Raw genomic sequence first — 26,235 nt, 5'->3', positions numbered from 1 at the left:
AGTACCTTGACCAAAGTCATACAGAGCAGCAGGTCTAGATTTAAACCAAGACTCCTGATGCCATAGGCCCTGTCCTTTCCGCATTCATTTAGATACTAAACCTAACCAGATCCAATTATAACTCTGCTCATCTGACATTTATATTTGTCTTAAGCTCTCTTTCAAGAATTTTGTTAAAGTCACACAGTTGCAGAAACTATGTAATGTTACTGAATTACTGAACATTAAGCCTTCCTTTTCAAATAATGATAATCTTACTTGACTGCAAGGGAGCTGAATAGTGATGTACTTTTAAATATGGGAAAAATTAGAGAACTCAGAAAAGGAGAAATTTTACTTAGAAGTAGACTTTAAAAAAAAGAAAACAACTTTTTTTAAAAAGAAAAACAAGCAAACAAAAAATCCCCCCCAAAATGGCCATGCTGTTATGTTTCAGATGAAAGCTGAAAGAACACTGGTTTGGTATAAGTCACCCTATTCAGATTTACATAGTTCACGTGTTTACCTACTTAGAATGCCTGCTAATCATTTATAGTATTAAGGTAGAGGCTGCCTTAAAAATTTATTAATTGATCTCATTTTAAAACCAACAAACTTTAAATAAGATTGAAATGAGTTTTTAAAAAAACCTACCGTAAACTAGGGTCTGAACTGCCTAAATTAAGTAATGCAATATTGAGTAGTGTCCCAGGGACGTCTTTTGGCCGAATCTTGGTGTGCTGGGGAATGGAGTCTGGTTGCGACAGCTCCCAACGTGTCCGGATGTGAATGATAGACTGAACAATGGCATCACACTCCTGGTGCATGAAGGTGAGCGGTGTGCCCTGGTTTGCAATAGTTAAGGTGAACTGGTTCTCGTCCACCAGGCAGATCTCTTCAATTTCTGAGGCATAATAGATATCATTTAGAAAGACTGATTGCCCCAGGACTTTTGTTCGCTCTGCAGAGGTTACTTGAACAGCAGTAGAACCAACCTGGAAAATGTCAGCAAGAGGGTAGAGTAGAAAAGGATTAAATTTCATTATGTAGAAATCTGAGAGGTTTCAAAAACCCACCAACCAAACAAAATACCATGTTTGCCATTTAAAGAAGAGTTACCACCATTATATATTCAAACAGGTTCAATAATGATTGTGATAAGTGCTGTCAAAAGAAACTGAAAACATCAGAAAAAAATTTTTAGTTTTTAAAAGCTTGAGATCCTATGGATAATTACAAATTTAATCCTGAAGGTTCACGTTCATCCTCTGCTAAAAAGCATGTAATAATCAAAAGAAATCTCAATAGGTAGTTCCCACTCCTCATATATTCCTGCCATTTGACAGATATGCAGCAAACCGCCCACTCTATACTACTCTCCTGCCCCCAATACAACCTGGAAATTATATTAAGTGTACACCTCTCCAGCCTTCTGCAGGACCTCCATGAAGACAGAAGGCTTGGTTTTCCTCCATCTGGACTTACTTTACATTTGCTATACAGTACTACAGGGACCCTGGGGAGTCTAGTAGATTGGCTGGTTAGTCAAGCAAGGCAATGAATCACTTACCTAACAGGCAGTGAAACTTACTTTAATAGACACCTTGGTGTCTTTGTGAGCTAGCTTGAGAGCGTTGTGGAAAACCTTCAGGTCCTCTTCTAAAGCCAAGGTGGCAGCAGGTAGTTTCTGCTGTTCATGCTCAATGTGCTCAGCCAGTTTCCCAGGACAGTCTATGAAAATGAGTCTTTTGCTGCCTTTGAGGCCAGTCAGCAGCCGCTCATGATACTTGGTATATTCCCTGACCCAGGAGTTACAGTTATAGATATATACTGCAGAGACATTATCATAAGCAAAGCCAGGAAAAACCACAAACCACTTGGAGAGAAAGTCTGTTTTAAAGCGATTGCTAGGCCCAGTATGGGTAAGGTCCACTACAATTTCATATGGCTTTGCATAATATGGCTTTAAAGTCAGCAAGACGTGGTATATCAGCAAATCACCATTGATTTGACCTGTTTTGAACCTAAAGTAAGATGAAAAAAAGGACACAAATCATTAACCATTTTGAATGAATATACAGATGCTACAAATCTACTTTAATCCTTTATTTTCTGATTAGTTTTCTAGAGAAAACAAACTATAATATGAAACAATTATACAAAGTCTGGATCCATTTTTTTAAATCACTTGTTCTTAAGACACTGAGAAGGCTAAAGTAAAATGCAAGAGACAAATCCCCAGTTCAAAATCTGAGGAACAACAGCAACAACAAACTTGTCTACCATAGTCAAGCAAGGAGGAAGGCAATGGACATTGGTCGGTTGCTTCTAGGCACACCCAAGTTCCCAGGTGAACTATTTGGGTGGGAATGACCCACTTGGAGCCTTGAAGTAAACTGAATGAATTTAGTCAATTCATTTAATCCACCATGACCAGAGAGAATGGTTCAACAATGATCATGTGACTCAAACTAGGACAACTAGGGCCAAATAGGCCCAATTCAAAGACTTCAGCTTAAATTGTTGAGAACTGAGATTTTTTTCTTCCCTGATGTTTATAATTAAAGGAACATATAGCTCTGAGAGTTGTTAGCTTGTTTACCTTATGATATGAATGAAAAGCCTGCCTAAAAACTGAAGAAATGGAGCAGAGAAATGACAAGATAAACTGGGGCCCCAGCCATTTCTTTTGAGTCCTAGAATTTATTTCTGTACTATTCAGTTGTGTGAGCCAATACATCCCATTTTTTTGATTAAGTTGTCTATGTCATATGTTGTCTACATTCAAAAGAATGCTAATCAATATGAGTAGTCAAAAGAAGGACCATCAGAAAGCCCCCAAATACAGTACCAGAATTTCAAAACAAATCAACCTTATATTAACTTTGGCCCAACGTTCTGTACTTGATGATTCTGGTGGTACTACAAAGTAAGCTAAAACAAATATCCTTTCCTAAGAGTTTTAAATCTTATTGGGAGAAAATAAGATAAAAATATGATAAGTTAAGTCATCTTAAAATTTTAAAAAGTATTTCAAGAACAAAGAAAAGATATGAGGTAGTATGTAATCATTTGTCAAAGAAACTGCACAGAAAAATACTTTTGTAAAGTTCAAAAGAGGGAAAAATCAACACAAACTGGGTAATCAGTGAAAGCTACATAGAAGATGCTGAAGTGGGCAGGAGAAATTTCACACTCAACAAGAGCAGGGAATGGCAGGCCTCATGGAGAGAGGGAAGGAGGGGGAAAAATAGGCAACTAGATGTGCTGAGGCAAGAATCAGCTAGCTGAGCTAGAATGGAGGATTCATGTAGAGAAATTTGAAGAGAGAAAGCTGGAAAAATACAGAATAGCCAAATTGTGAAGGGACCAAAACTGCTCAGGGGCAAAACTAAGGGGCTCAGATTTCCTCTTAAGACTTTGGTATTTCTTGGAGGATGTTCTGTGGCACACCAGCGGCAGAATCAACTCTATGCCTCATTAAAACGCAGTTTCCTGTCCTAGCCCAGAACTACTATATATGAATCTATGAAGTGGGGCCTGGAGATTTTCATTGTTTTTAAACAACCTTTCATCTGATGTTTATGTGCACAAACATTTCTGAATTGCAGCTGCAGGTGTTAGGGAGTTATTTGACCACATTTCTTTAAAAAGAAAAAGGTGATATGATCACAGGAAGTGATACATACATATATAAGAAGGAGTTGGGGCTAGTGAAAAAGATATTATAGTAGTCTAGGTATGGTTTAATAAGCATCTAAAATATACACAAGGCTAACAGTTAGAGAAGAAACTGATCCAAAAATATGAAGAAAGGATCAACATGATTCAACATCTTTATCAAGGCTGAAACAAAGGATTTGAATTAAAAGGACTTGCTGTGTACCAAGGCTCTGCCATAACAAAGAATGTTACCACCCTGAATAAAAACAGAGATCACAAGGGGCAGTCACTTTGGGGGAAAATTGAAATCCATTTTAGATACATTGAGTATGAGGTCCTGACAGGACATTAGAGGGGAGTGTGTGTGTATATATACACTACAGTTAGATTATAAGAGATTTTTTTTTTGTCTCTTATAACCTAAGTTTACTAGATAGTCTCTCCAAACCACTGTTGCACTTCCATACTTTGAAATGCTGGTTATAAACATTACTGTTTCTATTATCTGACCAATATCCTGGGTCTCCAAACTCATATTATCAAATCAGTCTGTGGTATACAAGTACAATTTTTAGAGAAGATTTTAATGCTCAATCTCAGGGGAAATGTTATTTTCTGTTTTTCTGAAAGATACTAACATAGCATTCGAAAGCATATAACAGACATACATAATAAGCATAGGGTCAAAAGGCATTAAACACAAAACCCTCCCTACCCTGGAGGCGGGGATTTGTCCTACAAAGCCTCCTGTCATGCTGTGGCCAAATAGACAAGTTGGAGATTTTTTTTTCCCCTGTGACATGTGCTTTAGCTGCAGTGGAAAGGAAATGTGTCATCTGTGGTTAGTGGAAAGCTAGCTGTACATATCCTTTTTTTTTAAACTGCAGAGTTAGGTTCAGATTCTTCAAGTCTATTCTGCTTTAAATTATTTGGAAGTTGTGCTTCAAGAAAAGAAAAGAAGTGGCTTATTAAAATCAGGTTATAAGATTTTGACCAAGCATTTTGTAAGGTAGGTCATATATATGGCTTTTCTTATGCCTTTTCATTTATAACTTCTTACAGATTAGTGTTTGAGGAAATACTTTCGAATCGTACTAACAAAGTAGAATTAGTAATGGAACACGTATGCTGTTTTCTTCTCTGTTCTATTAAGTAAAATTTAAGTAAGAAATGGCAAGAGTTACCATCAACACAGAGCTTTAAATTAAGATTAAGTAGGATTTGATTTTAGTCTCTTGAGTGAACTGTAAAGTTTTACCTGTTATTAAAATAAGTTTAAAAAACAAATTTCTCATTACTAATGCTTAGGCATTATAAATTTTATTGAAAACTACCAGAGATAAAGGAAAATTTTCATAATATAACCTGGCCTCCACTGCATAAATTAGAGATGTAGAGACAGCTAGGCATTTGTAAGGATTTCAAAGTCTCATTTTGTTAACGGTTTGTTTATTTGGGGATGACAGTACATCTGGCTGAAGACAATCAACAGCGGGCCTATTATTTATCCTGTGGTGAGCACTGCTAAAATGTGTACAAATACTATGATACATATTACACTAATGAACTAATGTGACAAGAATAACTTGCTTTAAATCATTTTTAGCATCTCATGCAGAAGTCCAGTCTAGTATAAAAGGCTGGAAATTATTCGCTAATCCAATTTAAAGTCTTTCTCTTTGTGGAAGAATCACAAATACTTCCATAAATCCAAAGATTTATGTCATTCAACTTAAAAATTGAATTCAAACACTATTATAGACAAGTCAGTGCACAGTATCTTTAACTGTCTATAAAAATTATAATCTGAAAAGTAATCTTACTTCTAGAACACATAAGAAAGGGTTTTTTTTTTCCCCCTCCATATTATCAATAGGAAATATGACTTCAGAGGTTAGTTTCTAGTTACTATTGTTTATTATATGCTACTTTCATTTGTATAACAATATGTCACATTTGTTATTCTCAAATCAACTATACTTCAGTTAAAAAAAAAAAAAAGCATGAGTAGCAACAGTATCTGTGTCATCTGGGAATTGGTTAAAACTCTCCAGTCCCTCCTAGACCTATGGAATAAATCTGCATTAAAAACAAACTCACATCCATGTTCTTTAAAGTTTGAGAAGAACTTATATATAATAGGCAAACAGGCACTTTTATTTGGTATATCTCAGGAGACGGAAATGGCAACCCACTCCAGTAATCCTGCCTGGAAAATTCCACGGACAGAGGAGCCTGGTGGTCTACAGTCCATGGTGTCGCAGAGTTGCACATGACTGACTGACTAAACAACAGAAGAATAACCTAGTTTTTGCTTCCACTTCCCTATTCATATAAATGCAAACAATAAAACACTCTTACAAATGTGGCCCAGACAAACTGGAATACTATTTTAAAAGAGATAGCTCAATAATGGTAATGAATCTTTCCTTGGCTTACCAGTACCTAGAACAGATATGCCAGTTGCATTTAAATCTTCAGTCTTATGATGGATAATAAAAATTAGGAACAGAGTTTTCCCCTTTGTGGACTGGCTTCCAGCGAGCTCAGACCCAAAATTGACATTCCTCTTTTTCATTTATAGGTTGAGACTCTTATGATCCACACTGACTTCCCACTTGAGCCTGAATCCCATGATCCTGATGTATTTCTATTTTATTGTATACCTTATTTTTAAAGATTATGTCAAAATATTCACAGAAAAATTCTAAGCACAAATAATAATGAGAAAGGTCAATATCTTTTGTTGAACTTTTGAGATTATTCAAAAGAAACCTGCCTCTTTTCCTCTGTAATGCCAGAGGTTTGGGATGAGAAAAGTGGCATGTCTTTGCTTTCAGAAAGCCACAGTAACTCAGGGGCCATAGAGGTGAAGGGAGACCCATCATCATAAAAGAGCTTTCATGAATACTGGGAATATATTCCTAAGCACTAGCTTTAGTCTAAACTTCAAGATAAATACCCAGGAAGAAAAAAGAACATCTTGAATTTCTACTTGAGGTCCGTTTTCTCTTGGTTGCTACCACACTTCCCTTTTCCTGAGCCCCCTGCAAAATTATTTGCATTTTCTTCTCACACACGAAGCAAAATGTCACATTTCTCTCTTACTATACAGATGGGTGACTCATTTGTTAGAGGATGGGGAGTTTCTGCAAGGAGTTTCCTTAAATGGTAAGGAAAAAAAAAAGGAGGAATCAAAAAAGTAAAAGCAGAAGTATGTGACTCAAAGCTAAATTCTTCTAGCATGCTCAAGAGGGAGGAAACTCTTAAACCAGGGTATTCAGTTTAACAATGATTAGTAGTTATCTGCAATGCTAGCTTTTAGCATTTAAAAAATAAGAGAAATTACATTGTTTCTTTATATGTAGCCTAGTAGAAAAAAGATCAGTTCAGAAGGAATTCAAACAGGAAAGCAAATGTCAGGCATGAGTGTAATTATAGCTAATTGTAGCTAAAACTTATCAACTGTCTATCCATCTTTTAAAGACAATTACCAAAACTAGGAACCATTATTCTTTCACAAGTTAACAAATTATATTTCTATCCCTACAGATTACCAGTACACTCACAGACATGGGACACATGCGACATTACCTGCATCTTGCCTTTCTGATAACAACAGCTTTTTCTTTGTCTCCTGGAACAAAAGCAAACTATACCCATCTGTGGGATAACAATTCTACTGTCTTGGATCCAGATATTCACAACAAGATGGACAGAAGCCAAAATGAAAACTTTAACGCAAACCCTAAAACTCCTGAAGCAGATAAAAAAGATAATTCTACAAACATGCCTGAAACAGAAACATCATCTCACATCACGTTTTTAACTCCTAAATCTGAACTGGAGCTTTATGTATCTTCTGTTGTCAGGAACAGTCCACCAACAGTACAGAACATTGAAAACACAAGCAAAAGTCACAGTGAAATTTTCAAAAAGGGTGTCTGTGAGGAGGACAACAACAAAATGGCCATGCTAGTCTGCTTAATCATAATTGCCGTGCTCCTTCTTATCTGTACCATTCTATTTCTATCAACTGTGGTTCTGGCAAACAAAGTCTCATCTCTCAGACGATCAAAACAAGCAGGCAAGCGTCAGCCTAGGAGCAATGGTGATTTTCTGGCAAGCAGTGGTCTCTGGCCTGCTGAATCAGACACTTGGAAAAGAGCAAAACAGCTCACAGTGCCCAACCTAATGATGCAATCTACTGGAGTGCTCACAGCTACGAGGGAAAGAAAAGATGAAGAAGGAACTGAAAAACTCACTAATTAATAGATGCTTTAGTGAAGAAAAATGCAAAGTAGCAATGAGAAAGTTTCTGGGGTAAAAATGAACTCAGTTTGACATTTAATGCCAAGGTGTTGGACTGAAGGTCTAAAATTTGCCATGGCTGGCCTTGCTTAGAATCAAGCAAGTGAGAAAGGAAGAAATATGTTTGCTTACTTAATGATTTTAACTGTGTCTAACACTGTTTTAGAAAACAATAATAAAACGACCAAGCATTCAAGGAAGGTTCTAAAGACAAGTTGAAGGAACTGACTAATAGAGTTAGAAAGAGATAATTTATGAGTTTTTCTTGTTCAGCAATAGTAGTTACATGATCTTTGTCCAAATGTAAGTAAACTTGGAAGAGTTTCAGTGTGTCATTTGAGGCTATTACATGCTTTAACATCTAACAGAAGTCACATTCCTAATGCATAGAGTTGAACTGTATAGTTACATGGTACTTTCTTTGCTGAATGAGACAGAATCCATACCAGTTCATCTATAAACACGGCTAATGTTATGCCAGATGCTTTCATCTTTACATGTGGTGTACATAAGAAAGTCGTTTTCTACTATATTTAATTAAAACTTTAAATTTTGTATAATAAATTAAGATGACAGAATAAAAGTGACTATGTATATTTGCATTCCCTTTATTATTTTAGAGAATACACAGCAAAGATCAATAAGAAACAGAGGACAACTGAAATAGATAAATGTAAAACATATCTTACTGTTTAACTGTAATGGAACTCTATAAATATTGCTTATGGGATTTTTTTTTATAGCAAATATTCAAAGGCTGATTAGTTTTTGGACTTTGAGACTGCCAAATGACCTAATAAACCAATTTTATTTTTTTACTACCCAATATGACACGAGCAAAGGAAAGATGTGTATATGTGTGTGTGTTTGTTCTACTTTGGAAAACAGGATACTCAGGTAATTGTTGAAAGTTTAAAGAAACTGGGTTCAAGTACAATAGTGGCTTACATTTAAGCCAAGACATTCATCTTCAATTTAATATATTGCAAAAGTTGCTCTGAGAGACTTTCCAACTGTCCACCAAAACTGACACAGAGCATACTTAATTAAAGACCAGGCCAGTCTTAAAAATCTCATCCCTTGTCGAGCATTTATTTTGGGAAATATGCTAGACATTTAAGGAAACATTTACATATATGTATGTTTTTATTTTTCTTTTTTACAATTCAATTCACTTTGACAAAAGTTTATACATGTCAACACCTTTTAACCAACAAATAGAACATTTTCTCAGAAAGTGCCTTTAGGCCTCCTTCCAATCTCTACTATCTCCACCCCCTAACAACAGCCATTGTTTTTTTGTAAAATAATTTGAAGTATAACTGCTTTACAATGTTGTGTTTGTTTCTGCAGTACAACAAAATGAGTCAGCTATATGTATACATATACAACCCCTCCCTCTTGAACCTCCCACTCACACCCTCAATTCCACCCCTCTCGGTCATCACAGAGCACCTAGCTGAGGAAACATTTTACATATTTATATATATTTTTTCCAAGTATTACTGCAATTCTTTCTAGGTTAGTAATTTGCATCCTGACTGAGATTCAGAATCACCTGAAGAATTTAACTCACCCATGCGTAAGTTACACCCTTCCTCCTGATTTAAATGGAGTGAGCTCCAGATAGAGGCATTGATAATTTTTGCATAATTCCCTAGATCATGCTCTTGGTCATCAGATTAAATTTGTAAAATTTCCATTGCTCAAAAGATCTAGGTAGGTTACATTTCTTTTTTTTTTTTAAGGTTACATCTTAAAATGAGAGAGGGAAAAAGAGCATCAATTTTATTATCGATTTGTTACCAATTTATAAAAAATCCATTTCCCAAATAACAAATCATAGCCCTATTATTCCAGAAAAAGGTAAACATCAACAAAGGAAAAAGGAAAGCAAGAGAAAGCTCATGCCCATTGTGGTTGTAACATTAAGTTATCTTTTGGAGAAGGCAATAAGTGCACCCCACTCCAGTACTCTGGCCTGGAAAATCTCACGGATGGAGGAGCCTGGTGGGCTACAGTCCATGGGGGTCACTAAGAGTCGGACACAACTGAGCGACTTCACTTTCACTTTTCACTTTCATGCAATGGAGAAGAAAATGGCAACCCACTCCAGTGTTCTTGCCTGGAGAATCCCAGGGGGAGACTGGTGGGCTGCCGTCTGTGGGGTCGCACAGAGTCAAACACGACTGAAGTGACTTAGCAGCAGCAGCAGCAGGTTATCTTTTGAAGGGTAAAAAGGTTTGATTTCAGATTTGAAATGAACCTGGGCAGAGCTCCCATTTTGTATATATCAAAAATCTGAGACTGTACATGAAAACAGTGATAACACAAAGCAGTCCTTGAATCAAGAAACTGAAAACAAATGACTGTCTTCTTAAAAATAAGAAATTAACTAGGCAACTACTTTCCTATGCAACACATATGTTGAAGATTTTCACACAAAACAGAAAGCTCCTATTGCAGAAATATTTAAAATTTATCCCTCACTATCTTGGCTATTTAACACACGTCCTCAGACTGACAACATCCAATGGTAGCTCATGAAAGTGGTTCCTTTCCAAACTTAACCACTGTTTAAAGATGACAGGGTAAGATATGTTTTGAGTTCTAAAGTTACTTTTGAACAAGGCTACTTTTCTACCATTGGGTGCTATGGTCCACATGCTTATTAATTTAGGGATTTAAAAATAGTGAAACAAAAATTTATAGCACATTTAAAAATTACGTGGCGTACTTTATATTATATTGGGTTGACCAAAAAGTTCATTTGGGTTTTTCCATAACATCTTATAGAAAAACCCAAACTTTTTGGCCAATTCAATATATATAGCAAATTATATTCCATAAAATAAGTTTATAGCATATTTTTTTTTAAAAATCTTCTTTTTCTACCAAGTTATAAGTGCCCTGAAATTAAGAACTAGGTCTTAATTATCTGTGTTCCTCAGCAGTGACCAGGGGAAAACAGTGCGTGGTTTAATGCTTACAACATCTACTATAATAGGTGTGATGCTAGGCACTTTACATTTATTTAATCCCATAATACATTTATAAATTAAGAATTGTGATCTCCACTTTTCAGATTAGAGAGTCTAGAAGGTGACATGCTGAAAGAAATGTGTTTTTATACTGACTCATACTCTTCTCAACATACTTATTAGTTAACTTATTTAGAAGATGATTCCCAATTTATTTTTACTTTGCACTGACAATTACCTACTTTGTGGGTAATTAAAGAGTTGTGGACTTGAACTTAAAAATCATTTAGGAAACTATTTGGAAAAAATTAATCATACTTTTACCTGGGTTTAGCCTAAATTATGTAAGAGGAAATAACATTTCTGGCTACCGACTGTGTGTAAGGCATTTATATATTTTATCTTATTGAATCCTCTCAAAACCTAGTAACAGAAGTATTCCTCCAGAGGAGGAAACGGTGATTCAGAAGTACAACGACTTGCCTACGGTCACACAAGTAAACAGGACACATCATTCATTTGTTATGAAAAGAAATCTCACTATGGGTAGTAACCTGACTGGCAGTTTTTCCTTATATAACTTTCTCTCCAAGGTTCTATTTTAAGTATTTAAACTATATAATCACATTACTGTGTGCTGCAGTCCATGGGGTCTCAGAGAGTCAGACACAACTGAGCAACTGAACTGACTGAATCACATTACTAGAGAGTCTCATATGTTTACTTACAAATGTTAATTAAAAGCACTCAAATCATGTAGCTCCAAATTGTGTTTCAAATTAAGCTCTGTTAAAGTAGTACTTTCTTAGTCATTTTGTGGCTTATTGCACTTCCGGAACCAACTATTGATAAACTTCCTCTTTCTCTACAGAACCTATTTCAATGTGCTAGAGGATCATTTTTAATCTGAACGTTCGGAACCACTTTTTGCTTTCTTAGCCAAAGCACCAAAATGTCCAGTTAGAACAAGAATTTAGCCTTCTGCAAAAGAAGTTAACAGCCAAGGTAAGACAATTTCACACAGGCAATCTGGTTTGATCTTTATTTTATATAAAATTTACTTTTGTCTGACTCCTCGTGACCCCATGGACTGTAGCCAGTCAGGCTCCTCTGTCCATAGGATTTTCCAGGCAAGAATACTGGAGTGGGCTGCCATTTCCTGCTCCAATTTTTAAAACTAAAATGTTATTATTGTTTTAAACTTAAAGTCTGATTGTCTAAAGGTATCTATAACAGGTATTGTGGTTTTGTTGCATGGAATTTTAAAAATTCAGTGTTGAGCTTGCCTCCAGAAAAATTTTCACCTAGGTTTATGTAATATAAACCCTTTAAAGTTTATTCAATCATTATGTTTGTTGACCTCAGTTCTGTAATTAAAAGAAATAAAACTACACCCATGGCAGATAAAGCTAAGGGTTGGAAATAAAACTAGAATTCATGAGTGATGGCTGAATCTACAACCCCAAAATACCAACTGTTAAAAAATTTTATTTTCTTTATATGAAAATTTCCTATATATAACATAATCCATAGGTTTAAATTATTTTTATTTTTTAATCCCCTTCAGTTTTCACAGAAAGAATGGTCACCTTCATTTAAAAATAAACAAAGGTGATTAGATGAGACACTCAATGATTATTATTAAATATGCTTTTTTACACAAATAGAATTTTAGTAATGATGATGACATGAAAATATTATCACTAATATTTAAAGCTAAGAAAAAAACTGCTATGGTAAAATGTGTGGGCATATACTCATCACTACATATTTATGTCACACATTATCTGAGTCTTCAGTAAGCAGTATAAAATAGATATGGAAAATAAAACTCATAGAATAGAGAGTTGCTAACCATGGAGAAAAGATGTTTTCTTTGAGTAACTTGGACAATTGCAAAGCGAATATCCTCCAAAATAAAAACTGCCAAGAGTTTATTTACATAGACTTGTAATATCATAGAATGGTAAATTCATAGTGGGTAATATCCTACTTCAACATTTCATAAAGTACTTATGACTTTCTTTTATAGAAGTCCACTTTAGATTTCTTCTAAGTAACTATTACAGAAATTAATACAGAAAGATTTTTATCATTTTTTTGGACAATGCTTATCTATATATTTTTAAAGAATCTGTTCCAAATGTAGGGTTTAATAGTGCCTGTGTTTTCCAACTAATCCCTATATACTTCCACTCAGAGGGAAATTATGAATTCTGAATTTTTTAAATGAAAATTTGATGCCTGTCAATGTCCAATCTTTAAAAGTCATCCCAATTATGCCAGTTTACAGGCTATCTAATCAAAACTCCCATAATTGTTTTCCTAGTCACAGGACTAAAATGGTTTTCTGGTAGTTCTTGTCCAACCTTTTAAAAAGCTAACTCCAAAAGTTACTTACATTATCTATTCCCAGAGAGTTCACATCTCTTTTCCTCTTCAAGCACTCCTGTTTCAGAATTTTACTATGAATGTAATGGAAGGAAAGAGATCTTATACATGACTGACTGATTTCTGTATCGGTGCCACTACTTAAGAGCTGTGACACTTCGGCAAATTATCCAACTTCTCTGTGTCTCAGTTTTATCTGTACAGTGACGATAACATCACCTTCCTCATTAAAACAGGACGGTGCCAAACATCTGGCATGTACTTAGTAAACGGTAGCTATTTTTGATAAAAGATAGTCATCAAGTAATTCCTATCATAGTTCAAAGTTAATTTCCCCTTGCTGCTTTTCGTCAAGATACAGAATCGCTGTCTTCTTCCTTTTCTGGTTTCATAACTTTACTAGCAGGAGATACAATACCACTAAATTTTAATCTATTATATCTGTATTATAACAAAGTAACTGAAACTCAGATGTTATTTTTTTGATACCGCTACCTATATTTGCCTTATCTAGGATATGCCCGCCAAATCTCCTTGATTCTTCTTTAAAAGACAGTAACATCTCTCTTATCATATCCAACTTAGCATCAGTTTTACATGCTAAACTCTTTATGTACTTATGCATTAAGGGGACTCCAACTTTAATTACGTCTCAATGCTTAATTAAAACAGCTGATGTTTTTCTTCTTTCTGAAATTTTTTCAATATTCAGGAAAAACAAAGAACCAAAATCTGAGTTAAACCTCAAGAGTCCCAACCTAAAATAATGAGCAAAATACTGCCATATAAAGGTAGACAAATTTAGGGTTTGCCTAAGCAGCAGACTAGGGAAATTCTAGAAAAAATGCTATATAGATTGTTCATAGGTTATTTAGAGTAATTAACAAGTAGCTTCTGAGTGCCAAAAAACAGTGGGGGGCGGGGTGAGTAGGGAATCTTAAGGATGCTTAGATAGGAGTCCTGAAATGAAAGGTAAGTGAGTTTGAGAAGATGGGTGATCTCAGGCCTGTCCTCCATTTTGAGAACACTGTTCCTCTGCTGATTCCTGCATCCGCAAAGACAGAAAGCAGCATTCTGTAGTTCCTTCTTTCATTTACTCTGGTCTTCTCCCCCAATTTCTAATTTTGTTCGCTTTAACCTTCTACCCTAACTTCTTGCTAAATACATAATCACTATTTGTTCTTCAGCCTTTTATTAACTTTTCTTTCTTTCAATACCTTCTCTAATCAATTTACCTCCCCATTCCATGTATTTGCTGTTTATCCTTTGTTTGGCTTTATTTTTATCTTTTGTGTTATTTTTTATTTCTTTGCATTCCTTTTTCATTTCATTGTAGCCAACATTTTCTCCTCCTTTTTACTCCCTTGCCCCCTCTATGGTTCTTTCTCTCTACCTTCTTCTCCTGAAGAAATAATGTTGGTATTTCAGGTACACATGGCCTACATATATATACATATACATACATACATACATATACATATATACACATATATATCACATATGTTAAGTAACTTTCTGCACTGGTAATAACACTGCCCTCACTGTCACTGAACTAGAAAAAAAAAGTCTGTTTCTTCACTATACCTCTCCCCTTCATTTACTCTTCTTTGAAATCTTATTCCTTTTCTCTGGACTATTCTGAATTGCTGTAGCGGAATTCTAAGACAGATTTGAGCATTCCAATGTAGCAGACCCTAGGAGGGTATAGCTAACTGGAGAAAGGGGTAGGATAGGTAAAAAAAAAAGAATTTGGTGTTAATACTGCTGTAACCCTTAAATGACAAGTGGAAAATCTCACACACTTTAAGGTCCTATGACATTCCTATTAACAAAAGAGGTTACACCCTATCAAAATTGACCATACAAACTCAACTGGGCTTATAATTATGTTCCTATCTGGGTTCTTTCCTTCTCTAATGCTTTTTTTAGCTAACTGAAAAAAGGAACTGTGAAGGGTTTTTAAAAATTTTAAGAAAAGTCACAAGACACATTCTTGGCTGAAGATAATTCATGGCCTATGTTTTCTATTGCTCTGGATGGCATTTTTTAGAAAACTAAAGTGAATCTCTAAAGAATAACACTTTCTAATATGGCCTTCTTTGGGGAAAGGGGTAATCTGTAAGAACAGTAGGTAGGAACTTCATGGATGATAACCATGTAGAGATGATTTAAATTTCCATATTTATGCCAAAAGTTTCAAAATTTTCCCTATTAAACCCTTTACGAAATGAACAGAAGGCATAATTTAATAACTCAGATTTTACCTCTCTGCTTACATTCTAACCATCTGAATGAGATAGTCAGATAACATCACTGACTCAATGAACATTTTGAGTAAACTCTGGAAGATAGAGGAGGACAGAGAAGCCTCGCGTGCTACACAGTCCATGGGATTGCAAAGAGTCGGACATGACTTAGCAACTGAACGACAACCAGTTACATTCTGGAAGAAGTATTAATAAACAGCAAAAAACTGAAATGGAAAAGAAACCAAGAAGCCCAATTATAGGTTAACTGTTTACTGAGCTGCTAACACATACAGCATTCTGCTGTAAAGAAATCAACATATAAAAACAGACAATTTGGAGTAGCAGAAACAACATATGCTTTAAAATCAGATGGGTCTGTGGGTATAAATTCTCTGTCACTAATAGTGACATTACATTTGGCAAATTGCTTAACACATTTAAATTTGTCTCTTTATCTGTAAATCAAAGATTCTTCCATCTTTCTCACAAAATTATGTAAAAGTTAAACGAAATGAAGTATGTAAAACACCTGAGATGGTACAGCACTTAGGATGTTCTAGATAAGGATTTTTCTTTGTTACTTTTTGCCTTCTTCAAAGTTCTTTAAAATCTTATTTGAGGTGATGGAGATAACAAAAAGAAAATGTGAGAAGTTAAGAAATAAAAAATAAACACAATTATTTGAGAGAAAAGAAGTGTGAGTCAGGTACGTATATAAAGAATTATCCAAGGAACCATAAAGAGAACAAGAACGAGGGGGAACTCAGGGAATGGCTGAGCTCTCTGGGCTGTGCTCAGTCACAGAGAATTTGGTCTAAGAAGGGAATTTAAGCTGAGGTCTGACAGATGATGATAGATTCACAGTTAGGCAACCAGAACAGGGAAGAGAGTGGTTTAGGAAAAAGAACACACTCTCAGAGGGTGAAAAATAGCATAATTAAAAGTGTCTGCTAAAGGGAGAAAAGTGTGTGTTTAGGAAGTATGTAAGATGAGGAAGAGGCTAAATGAGAAGTTGCAGTCATGAGATATGAGTCTGGACTGGTAAACTCAGGCCACAAACAGAAAACTCAGTTTAGATTTTTACCTTGATACCAATGGGGAACCCTCAAGCAAGGGAGATGGTGAAGGACAGGGAAGCCTGGAGTGCTGCAGTCCATGGGGTCACAGAGAGTCAGACATGACTGAGCAACTGAGCAACAATAAGCAAGGGAGCAAAGACGTGATAAAACTTGGTTGTCGGAAGATTAATTCATCAGCAGTGTGCAGGGGAACTTAAAGGAGAAATATTTTAAAATTAAAGCTTTAAGTATTACAGAGAAATAAAAAGCAGGAGACTACATAGGGGAAAAAAATCACATTCCTTCTCCTCTACTAAAATAGGGTAATTTATCATCACTATATACAAAGTGGTAGAGGAATAAGCAATGAAAACCACTCAAATATGCTAAAAAAAAGTCTATTTCTTTGCAAACTTGAGGGAGTTCCTCATCTGTTATTGTACCTTGCCATCAGGCTTGTACAGACCATCAAACCTCTCTCAGATTGGCTTAAAAAAATCACAGAGAAACTATAGTTTCAAATCATATTGACCAGGATTTAAAACCCAGAGATTTTCCTTTCCTTATATTAAGAAATAACCAAATAGTTACCATTGTGTTTAAAGATGTATGAAACAAGTATTACATACAGAGCTGAAAACTAGCCTTACTTTAGAGACAAGACATTTGAGACCAGGAGATATTAATTGAGTAGTTATGGTTAGATAGATCTTTAGGCCACAGAAACAGAAATGAAACTTGAAAAAACTCTTCAAGTTTTAGCATCTGCCACATCCCACAGGTAACCCTACCCCACAAACTTAAACACATGCCTCATTTTCCTATGCCTGCATGTTGTTCCCCTGGCTGGAATATTTTATTTACTTAGTTCTTATAGACAAGATTCAGTTCAAGTTTTACTTCTCTGAGAAACCTTCCCTGAAGCTCTCCCAGGCTAGCTTAGTTCCTCTGTGCATCTCCTGCATACCTTTCTGAGAAAACTTATCAAATTAGATTTATTTATTGTTTCTACTACTAGAAAAATTTTTTTTTAAATTTTGGTATCTCCTAAACCAGAACAGAGCCTGATAAAAACATGGTGCTAATCAATGAATAAATGAAGTAGCAGCACGACTACTTCCCTCAACCAGACTTGAAGAGCATTTTAGGACTTTCAAGTATGAGTTGAATTGAATCCTTTAGAAATGTGAGATTCTAATATAAAGACACTGTCCTGGACACTGATACAGCTGCAAAGGTTACTTAATAGGTTGTGGGCATGAGAAACTCACAAAGGTAATACCATCAGCAAAACCAGAAATCAGGAGAAGGGTCACTTTTAAGATGAAGATGAATTCTGACTTAAATACGCTGAATTTGCTGATAGTGAAATATGTACATGGCAATGCCCACCAAGAAGTCATACAAATGGAACAAGAATTAAGGAAATTTAGGCTAGATACACAGGTTTGGGAGCTAGAGGTTAAAGGTGAGAGGTGAAACCTGATAGATTCAGGATTAAGAAAAGCAGTGAAGAGTGAAGACAGAAAACATATCAAGTACTGTATTTAGGATGCAAGAGAAAAACAGGAGCTAGTGAGATAAATATGAAAGGAAAATGACTCCAAAGAGCTACTCGAATTGCAGTGAAGGAATAATCAATGGTGTCAAATGTGATCAAGAGAGAAAAAAAGAAAAGAAACCACTGGATTAAGTAATAGATGGTTACTGGCGCCCATTGAGGCAGCAGGATCAACGTATTTCTAGCAGGAAACAGGGGAGAAAGCAGTGTGCACACGGCTCCAGCATATGGAGCCCGTGCATTTGAGATGCGTGACTATGCAACAAAGGGCTGCAGTGCAATAAACCCACAGGGGCAACAGTGCCAAGTACAAACCTTCCCAAAGAATTACGCGAGATCACTGCCTTTGGGGTCCAAATGTCACGTGGTAAGTTACAGTATAGTTAAGAGCTCTTCATGTTAGCTGGGAGTGTATCAAGTCTAAATTAGCAATGATAAATACTAAATGATATGTAATTATCTTTCTTTCTTTTATTATAATACTACTGGCAAAAAGGAAACATTCTGAAATGGATCTCAAGTATTTCATCTTAATTTTGTTTTGCGGACACCTGAATGATACTTTTTTCTCAGAGACAGAAGCAACTACAACAGAGAGGCAACCACAATCTACTTTATTTAGACCATCAATGCCATATATCTCGGCGAATTCTCAGGGCACGACAGAGAATCCTTCAAGTCAACCAACACAATTCAACAACCTATCTTCTGGACAACCAATAACAACTGCCAAAATTGCTGCTGGACAACCAACACCACTTGCCTATGCTTCTTCTGGGAAACCAGCAGCACATACTTCTCCTGGACAACCACTTGTCTATAATGTCACCAGAAAAACAATACAAATAGCCAACACCTCCTCCCAAGGAACAGCACTGCCTGTGTTTACCTCTGCCATACAGCTATCACCATCTGCCTATTCTTCTACCAGACAATCACCACCATCAGTTTCTACTCCTACTCAACAACCATCATCTACCCACACCTCTTCCAGGAAATCAGTATCCCCGACTGTTCATAATATATCCATACAACCAACACCAACTGTCAAAAGTTCACCTAGGAAGACACCAGGATTCAACTTCGAATTTAGCCATACAACAAATATCCCAAAGGAAGCCAATTATGCTTATTCAATACCAGCCATATTAATTGGTGCAATTCTGACTACTATGTTGGTAGTTGTACTCATGATTGTATTATGGCAATGTTTGCGAAAACCAGTGTTAAATGATCAAAATTGGGCAGGTAGGTCTCCGTTTGCTGATGGCGAAACCCCTGACATATGTTTGGATAACATTAGAGAAAATGAAGCATTCCCAAAACGTTCATCAATTATTTCACTTATGGTCTGGAAACCAAGCAAAAGTGCACTTTTAGCAGATGACTTAGAAATTAAGTTGTTTGAATCAAAGGAAAACACTGAAGATTCTAACAATCCCAAAACAGAGAGAATAAAAGATCAGGCAAATGGTACATCAGAAGACAGCGGTGATGGATCAACAATTGGCACAGCTGTTTCCTCTTCAGATGACACAGATCTGCCTCCACCACCTGCTTCCCTTCTTGATATCGAAGGACAGGAGGGGAACAAATCCGACAAACCCACGATGATAACTGAATCTCCTCGTCCAAACAATTCCACCAATCTCCCAGCATCTCTAGATTGTCTCAATCAAATCTCTGAACACCATAATTCTGAGTCCAAACAGTCATTTCCACCTCCCCCTGACTCATTTAACTTGACCGTGCCACCAGGAGATTTTATGAAAAACCAGGAAGATTGCAACAATGAGATCCAATGTCAGGAATTTCCTATTCCTCCTGACTTTGATCAAGATCTCAATGAATCTCTGCCACCCCCACCTGCAGAACTGTAATAAATATTACCACTTGCTTTAAAACTGATCTTCTATTTTTCTCAAAGGACTCCAATATTTTGTTTTTCTTCGTGTGATAAAATATATTAAATGGCAATTGGTAGCCAATTTTGATTTTTATTCAGGAACTACCTAAAATCTGCTCAAAGCCTATGTATATAAGTGGAACTTATTTATGCCAATAGGACTTAACTTTATGTATGGTATATTTTACAAATGTGGATGGTATGTGTATCAATAACTTAACTATTTTGGAAACAAGGAACATACATATACTTATTATTACCCAATAGATATGTTTTTCCTGAAAAGCTGTGTATAAAGTTACTTTGGTTAAACTTTATTTTTCCATATCAAAATTTGAGGAGGAGTGTGTCTGAGAATTTAAATGCATACACCAAGTTTTAAACAAAACTTTAAGTTTTAAATTAATACCTCAGGTACTAAATAAATATTCCAAGGTTGTGGGGATGAGAGATTAAAACGCATGTGTTTGAGAATAAATTTCCTTTTAGCTCTCATTGGAAACTGAAAGACAAACATATTAAAACATCATATTGGAGAGTTGAGCTGGGGACACTTACCCTGAAAAAAATACAAGCAGGCCCATAAAATGTAGACTTAAACATTTTCCTATTTTGTTGGGGGAGCACAAATTTTAAAACTAGCCTCTTTAAAGTGTTTCTTATTTTTTTTTGGCCAGGCTACATAGCTTGCAGGATCTTAGCGCTTCCCAACCAGGGACTGAACCCAGGCCTCTGGCAGTGAAAGCATGGAGTCCTAACCACTGAACCACCAGGGAATTCCCAGTTGATTTTGTATATGCCTCAAGCACCCAAGCAAACTGAAATCTTATTAAAAAACAAACAAAACAAAACCTCTATGGCTTCATTCCAAAAAACTCTTGAACCACCTTTCTCACACAGAATTTCATCTTTTATTCACTACCTGACAAGTGGTAATGAGTTATCAGAGTAGGGGGTAGGCCCAATCTTTGTTAAAGTCAAGGTATAGCTTCACTGGCTTACTCATGTGGAGATGCCAGCCCATGCCTACAAAAGTTCTTCTCTGCCGAAAAGCACGAATTCTTCCTCCTTATCCTGACCTGAACTCCTGAGGGAAACACTCACTTAGAATGAAAGATGGTGGCTTTAGTGGTAACTTACCCTTTGTGAACTGTTCATAGTTCTGGAATTTTCCAGAATAATGCATTTACTAGTAGCACTGGTGTTCAAGAAACTAAAAACTAACAAAGCTTAATCTTAATAAAAACTAGCAGACTTTCAGACACTGAATGTTTCTTTACTAGTAAAACCTTTTTATTTGTAGAAACATTACACTGAGCTTATTTTTCTTGAATAAGTATGATATTAATTGTCAACATTATGTTGGTTTTCCTCTGTCTTCCACACTAAAAAGTTTCTTTCATGTGTTTTTCAAACTTACCATTTTTAAGGTTAACTTATTCAGCAACAATTAGGAGTTTAAGAATTTCCAATTATTCTTTTGAATTTTAAGTATTCTAGTTCGGGTAAGTAAGGTATAAAGTTTTTATAGTTGGTAAAGAGTTTGACATGCCTTAAACCATCATAAACTTTCTTGTTTTATATGTAGGATTGCTACCTAATGAGCTCTTTTCACAATTCTGCTCTTCTTTTTGTTAATCACTTTCTTCCTGACCTCTTAAAGGAAGTGTATTGTGAAATACAGGGAAATACCAATCCTCATAGATAAATCAAGAGCTGATGACCTAGTCATAGGCTTGTCTGATTTCTTCAAATACCAAAGAGGAAGCTTTCCTTGTTCTGTTCTTCGTATAACAGATGAACAGACTACTGTCAGCAGCTGCTTTTTGTTTTTTAAGAAATTCTCTGCCAGGGGGAAAGTAATTCCCATTTACTGCATGCAATTTTTCCCTACTGAGGTCAGTGGAAGCTGAGCAGCCAAACGGTGGCAATCCTTGCCTAATCAGCAGAAAGAAATGCAAGCTAATAAAAGAAACACAGGAGAAAAGAAAATGCTGGAACAAAGAAAAACATACAGAAAATATTAAAGAAGCAGGATCCAGAAGAGAAAGTTTATTTCATGACTATGGCAAAAGGATAAGCCACAGGGGAATAAAAAGTGGAACTACATACTACACACATCAGTAGTGCTCTTATCAGATCAGTATTAACGAGATTCAGGACAACTCTCAAGACCATGTAGTTCAACTCCTTTAATTTGTTAAGTGCTGAGAAAATGGGGTCAGAAAGAGTGGTACTGAAACCGGAGTTTGTTTCCTAACCCCTGGTTCAGAATTCTTTTCACTAACATAGGACCAAAAAGCATCTACTTCTGCACTGCAACACACGTGTATCACATGTGTGTTCCATTCGGTGTTGGTCGTGAGCAACACAATGAATTAGATGAGAATGACTTTAATTGCTATTATCAACTAGTTCTGAACAAAAAGTAGAAGCAGCAAAATATACGGTCACCTCTAAGTAAAACACTGTAATACTAGTACATGAATAAACAGGTCAGTGGAACAGAATGGAAAGTCCAGAAACAGACTTAAATCTCAAATCATATTGGGACAACTGGACAGGTGTTTGGAAAATGATGAAACTGGATCTATTACTTCATATTACATTAGAGCAAACACCAAATAGACCCTAAATCTAAATATAAAACATGAAATTATACAAATAATAGAAGAAATATGAGTGAATTCCTTTATAATCTGAAAGTAGGACAAATCTTTCTACTTGAGACTTGAAATCCAAAAGTACTACTTAAAAAAAAAAGAAATCCATTACATAAAACTTTCAGATGTAAAAATAAAACAAACACCATAAAAAAAAACCCTTTGTCAAAAGACAAAGGGCAAACTGGGGGAAAATGTGCAACTTAAATTAAGACAAAGGGCTAATAACCCTAAATTTTAAAAAACCTAAACCCAGATGTGGCGGAGGAGGGATACCCACAACACACTAGAAAAAGTATGCAAAACATATAAAAGACAGTTATAGAAGAAAAATTTTAAATGATCCTTGAAAACAAAGACAAAGATATGCAACTTTTCTCATAGTAAGAAAAAAAAATACAGAAGTTCAGCAACAGAGTCTCTAGGTCTCCAGAACCAGACACCCTGACACACTGCTGTTAAGACTGCAAAATGGTACCATCTACAGAGAGAAATCTGGTAATACCCGGAAATTTTCAAATGCACTTTTCCTTTCACTCAGCAATCCTACTTATAGAAATTTTTTTGTAAGACTTGTTGGACAAAATAAGATGCAAGGGTATTCACTGTGGCATTATTTGTAATAGCAAAAGTCTAGAAACAATCCAGATACCCATCTGGGCACTAGTTAAATAAACCATGGTACACTCCCAAATGCAGCACTATGAATCATGTAATGAATGTGAAAGACCTCTATACGCAGACATGGGGTGATCTTAGAGATATATTATTAAGAAAAAAAGAACAAGATATGTAGTAACCACTTATATAAGGAAGGGGTAAGAACATATGATACATACACACATATTTTTGTTGGGTTTTCAAAAAGAAATACTGTTAAGATACAATCAAAAGCTATCAATAATAAAAACAGTCACTGATAGGAAGAGGAAAGGAATAGGGTGGAGGGGAAAGAGAAGCAAAATTTTCCTGAAAGTACCTTGTTTTTGACTTACACAGTCCCTAAAAACTGCTAAGCAACTGAAACAGATGAACTTTATGTAAAGTTGGTGATATAAAAATATAGAGAAAACAATTATTTCTTTCAAGTTGTGTTAGGACACAGAATTGACTATACATCCTTAGTGAAATATATTCTAAAACAAAGAAGGCTGCAACAAATCTTAAACGTTATTCAGTAGTCTATAAACTAATTGTCTGTAGCAATACTTGATATTATTTTGAAACTACTGTAGGATGATATAAATAAGCAGCTATGTAATGCTGTTAGAAACTATTTATAGGAAATATGAGGATAGAGGAACAAATTAAATCTTCACAAGGAAGCAAACAGATAAATCCAGATGAGGGACATCCTAGGAACAAGTGACTGAGTTTTGGCAACAAGCCAGTGGCATGGGGGGAAAAGGGTGGTGAGGTAAGAGAAAGGTCCTTTTTGAATTTTGACTTGATAATTTCTATCTTGTCAGTCCTTCCATACTTTTATAATACTTTATTCAGTACTCTTAGCTGTTTTCAGCAGTAAATTCAGTCTGTATTACTAAAAATAGAGAACATAATACTTTCACTCTCAAATAAGCACAATAAATGTTATCAGCTTAAGTAACAAAGATAAACGGATTGGGTTGCCAAACTTGATTAATATGGGCGAGCTGTTCCTTGGCAGGTAATTTGTTATACTTTTCACAATATTGGGGTAATATATCCTAGAACAGCATGTTTCACGAAAGAATATGTAAATTAATTTACTGCTTAGTCTAGAATATAATAGTTGCATAAACAACTGTAGTTCTTGACTTGACAGACTTTTATAAAATGTAATGTGTCTGAATAACATCTAAAATAATTTGTAACAAACACTTCAGCCTACAAAAAATTATTTTTTGGAGTAATACACTATTATTTTATTTCATGAGAATTTCTAAAATCATAAGGACAGATGGTTTCAATTCAAGAGCATTAAAATGTATTTCCTGGACTTCCCTGGTGGTTCAGTGGTTAAGAATCCGCCTTGCAATGCAAGGGACACCAGTTTGATCCCTGGTCTGGGAAGATGCCACATGCAGCGGACCAACTAAGTTTGTGTGCCATAACTACTAAGCCCGCACTCTGGAGCCTGTGAGCTGCGCCTACTGAAGCCCATATGCCCTAGAGTCTAGTGCCCCAAGAGAAGCCACTACAATGAGAAGCCTGAACCGCAAATAAAGAGGAGCCCCACTTTTCACAACTAGAGAAAGCATGCACATAGCAATGAAGTCCTAGCACAGCCAAAATATATACATGTTTTTAAATAAATCAAAAAATAAATAAAATGTACTTCCCTTTTTCTCCCATCTAAGTACTAACTAGGCCTGATCCCGCTTAGCTTCTGGATTAGACACATTCAGGGTGGTATGGCTATAAATAGTACTTCCACCCTCTTTTTCTTTTTGAGAATTTTCCAATAATCTTTGAATAACAGAAACAACCTCACATGTCCCCAAACTTAAAATAAGAAACATTGCTACTACTATTATACTGGAATTTTCTATCATATGCAGCAAAATCTGATTTCAATACAGCCTAAACACAAATTCATATGATCCTCTAGCTACTGAAACAACATGTTCTTTCTTTCAAAAAAAAAAAAAGTACTAGTAAGTATAATGGAACTGGATAACTCTACTTCCACATGGATATAATGAGACTTCCTAAAATTAAAAGGAGAAATTTAAGAAGTGTTTGGTAAACTGACCCCCAGGTCTTCTGTGGTGGCTCAGTGGTAAAGAATCTGCCTGCCAATGCAGGAGATGCGGGTTTGATACCTGCACTGGGAAGATCCCTGGAAAAGGAAATGGCAATCCACTCCAGTATTCTTGCCTGGGAAACCCCATGGTCAGAAGAGCCTGGTAGGCTATAGTCCATGGGGTTGCAGAGCCGGACACAACTTAGCAACTAAACAACAACAAACTGACCCTCAGCCACTTCCTGTGAAGTTTAACATACATACCCAGAAGCTAAAACAGAAGAAACTGAAATGTCAAAACTCTCATCTGGTATTTCCATAATATTGTTGAACACAGTATTTTTAAAACATTATTATTAAGCACTAAGATTGATGAGTGGCTTCTTAAATTCACAGAAAGAATCTTAAAGAGTTCAAGGCTGAACCCTCAAAGTAAAGTGGGAATAAAGTACCTAATCAATAATAAATTTCGAACACTACAGACATTTAAAATGTAGGTACTTTTCTAGGAACATTAATCTCATACAAAACATGACTCCTAGAGTATAGTTTCTCCTCTAAGAAAATAAGCTTCAATTTTTACAGTAAATTCTATTAGGGTAAAATTTGGGATAAAAGAATGGCAAATGTAATTTAGAGAAAAATGAAGGATTTAATAAATAGACATAAAGAGATTTTCTTTATATGTAATATGCTAATGAGTGAGTGAGTGAGTGAGTGAAAGTCGCTCGGTCTGTCCAACTCTTTA

General features: G+C 35.7%; 3 protein-coding genes across 8 annotated transcripts in view; 2 read left to right on the top strand and 1 right to left on the bottom strand.

Annotated features, from left to right (window-relative positions):
• Positions 1 to 26,235, bottom strand: part of NF1 (neurofibromin 1) — a 275,386-nt gene that overhangs the window by 46,285 nt on the left and 202,866 nt on the right. For all 6 annotated transcript variants that reach the window (XM_010861452.1, XM_010861457.1, XM_010861455.1 and 3 more), the window contains 2 exons: positions 1,571 to 2,003; positions 634 to 974 (listed from right to left, as the gene is read on the bottom strand). In XM_010861452.1, the coding sequence (XP_010859754.1) occupies positions 634 to 974; positions 1,571 to 2,003 (774 nt within the window). The remainder of the gene's footprint in view (positions 1 to 633; positions 975 to 1,570; positions 2,004 to 26,235) is intronic.
• On the top strand, positions 3,666 to 8,555 carry EVI2A (ecotropic viral integration site 2A). Its single transcript, XM_010861449.1, has 2 exons — positions 3,666 to 4,651; positions 7,195 to 8,555. Exon 2 carries the CDS (start codon positions 7,216 to 7,218, stop codon positions 7,912 to 7,914), a length of 699 nt encoding a protein of 232 aa, XP_010859751.1. The 5' UTR covers positions 3,666 to 4,651; positions 7,195 to 7,215; the 3' UTR covers positions 7,915 to 8,555.
• EVI2B (ecotropic viral integration site 2B) lies at positions 11,614 to 21,361 on the top strand. The gene is made up of 2 exons (XM_010861450.1): positions 11,614 to 11,939; positions 18,690 to 21,361. Exon 2 carries the CDS (start codon positions 18,703 to 18,705, stop codon positions 20,071 to 20,073), a length of 1,371 nt encoding a protein of 456 aa, XP_010859752.1. The 5' UTR covers positions 11,614 to 11,939; positions 18,690 to 18,702; the 3' UTR covers positions 20,074 to 21,361.

The sequence above is a fragment of the Bison bison genome, unplaced genomic scaffold (assembly GCF_000754665.1).
Source record: "Bison bison bison isolate TAMUID 2011002044 unplaced genomic scaffold, Bison_UMD1.0 scf7180017864472, whole genome shotgun sequence".
NCBI lineage: Eukaryota > Metazoa > Chordata > Mammalia > Artiodactyla > Bovidae > Bison > Bison bison.
The sequence above is the reverse complement of the archived record's forward strand: the minus strand, read 5'-3'. Positions and strand labels throughout refer to the sequence as shown.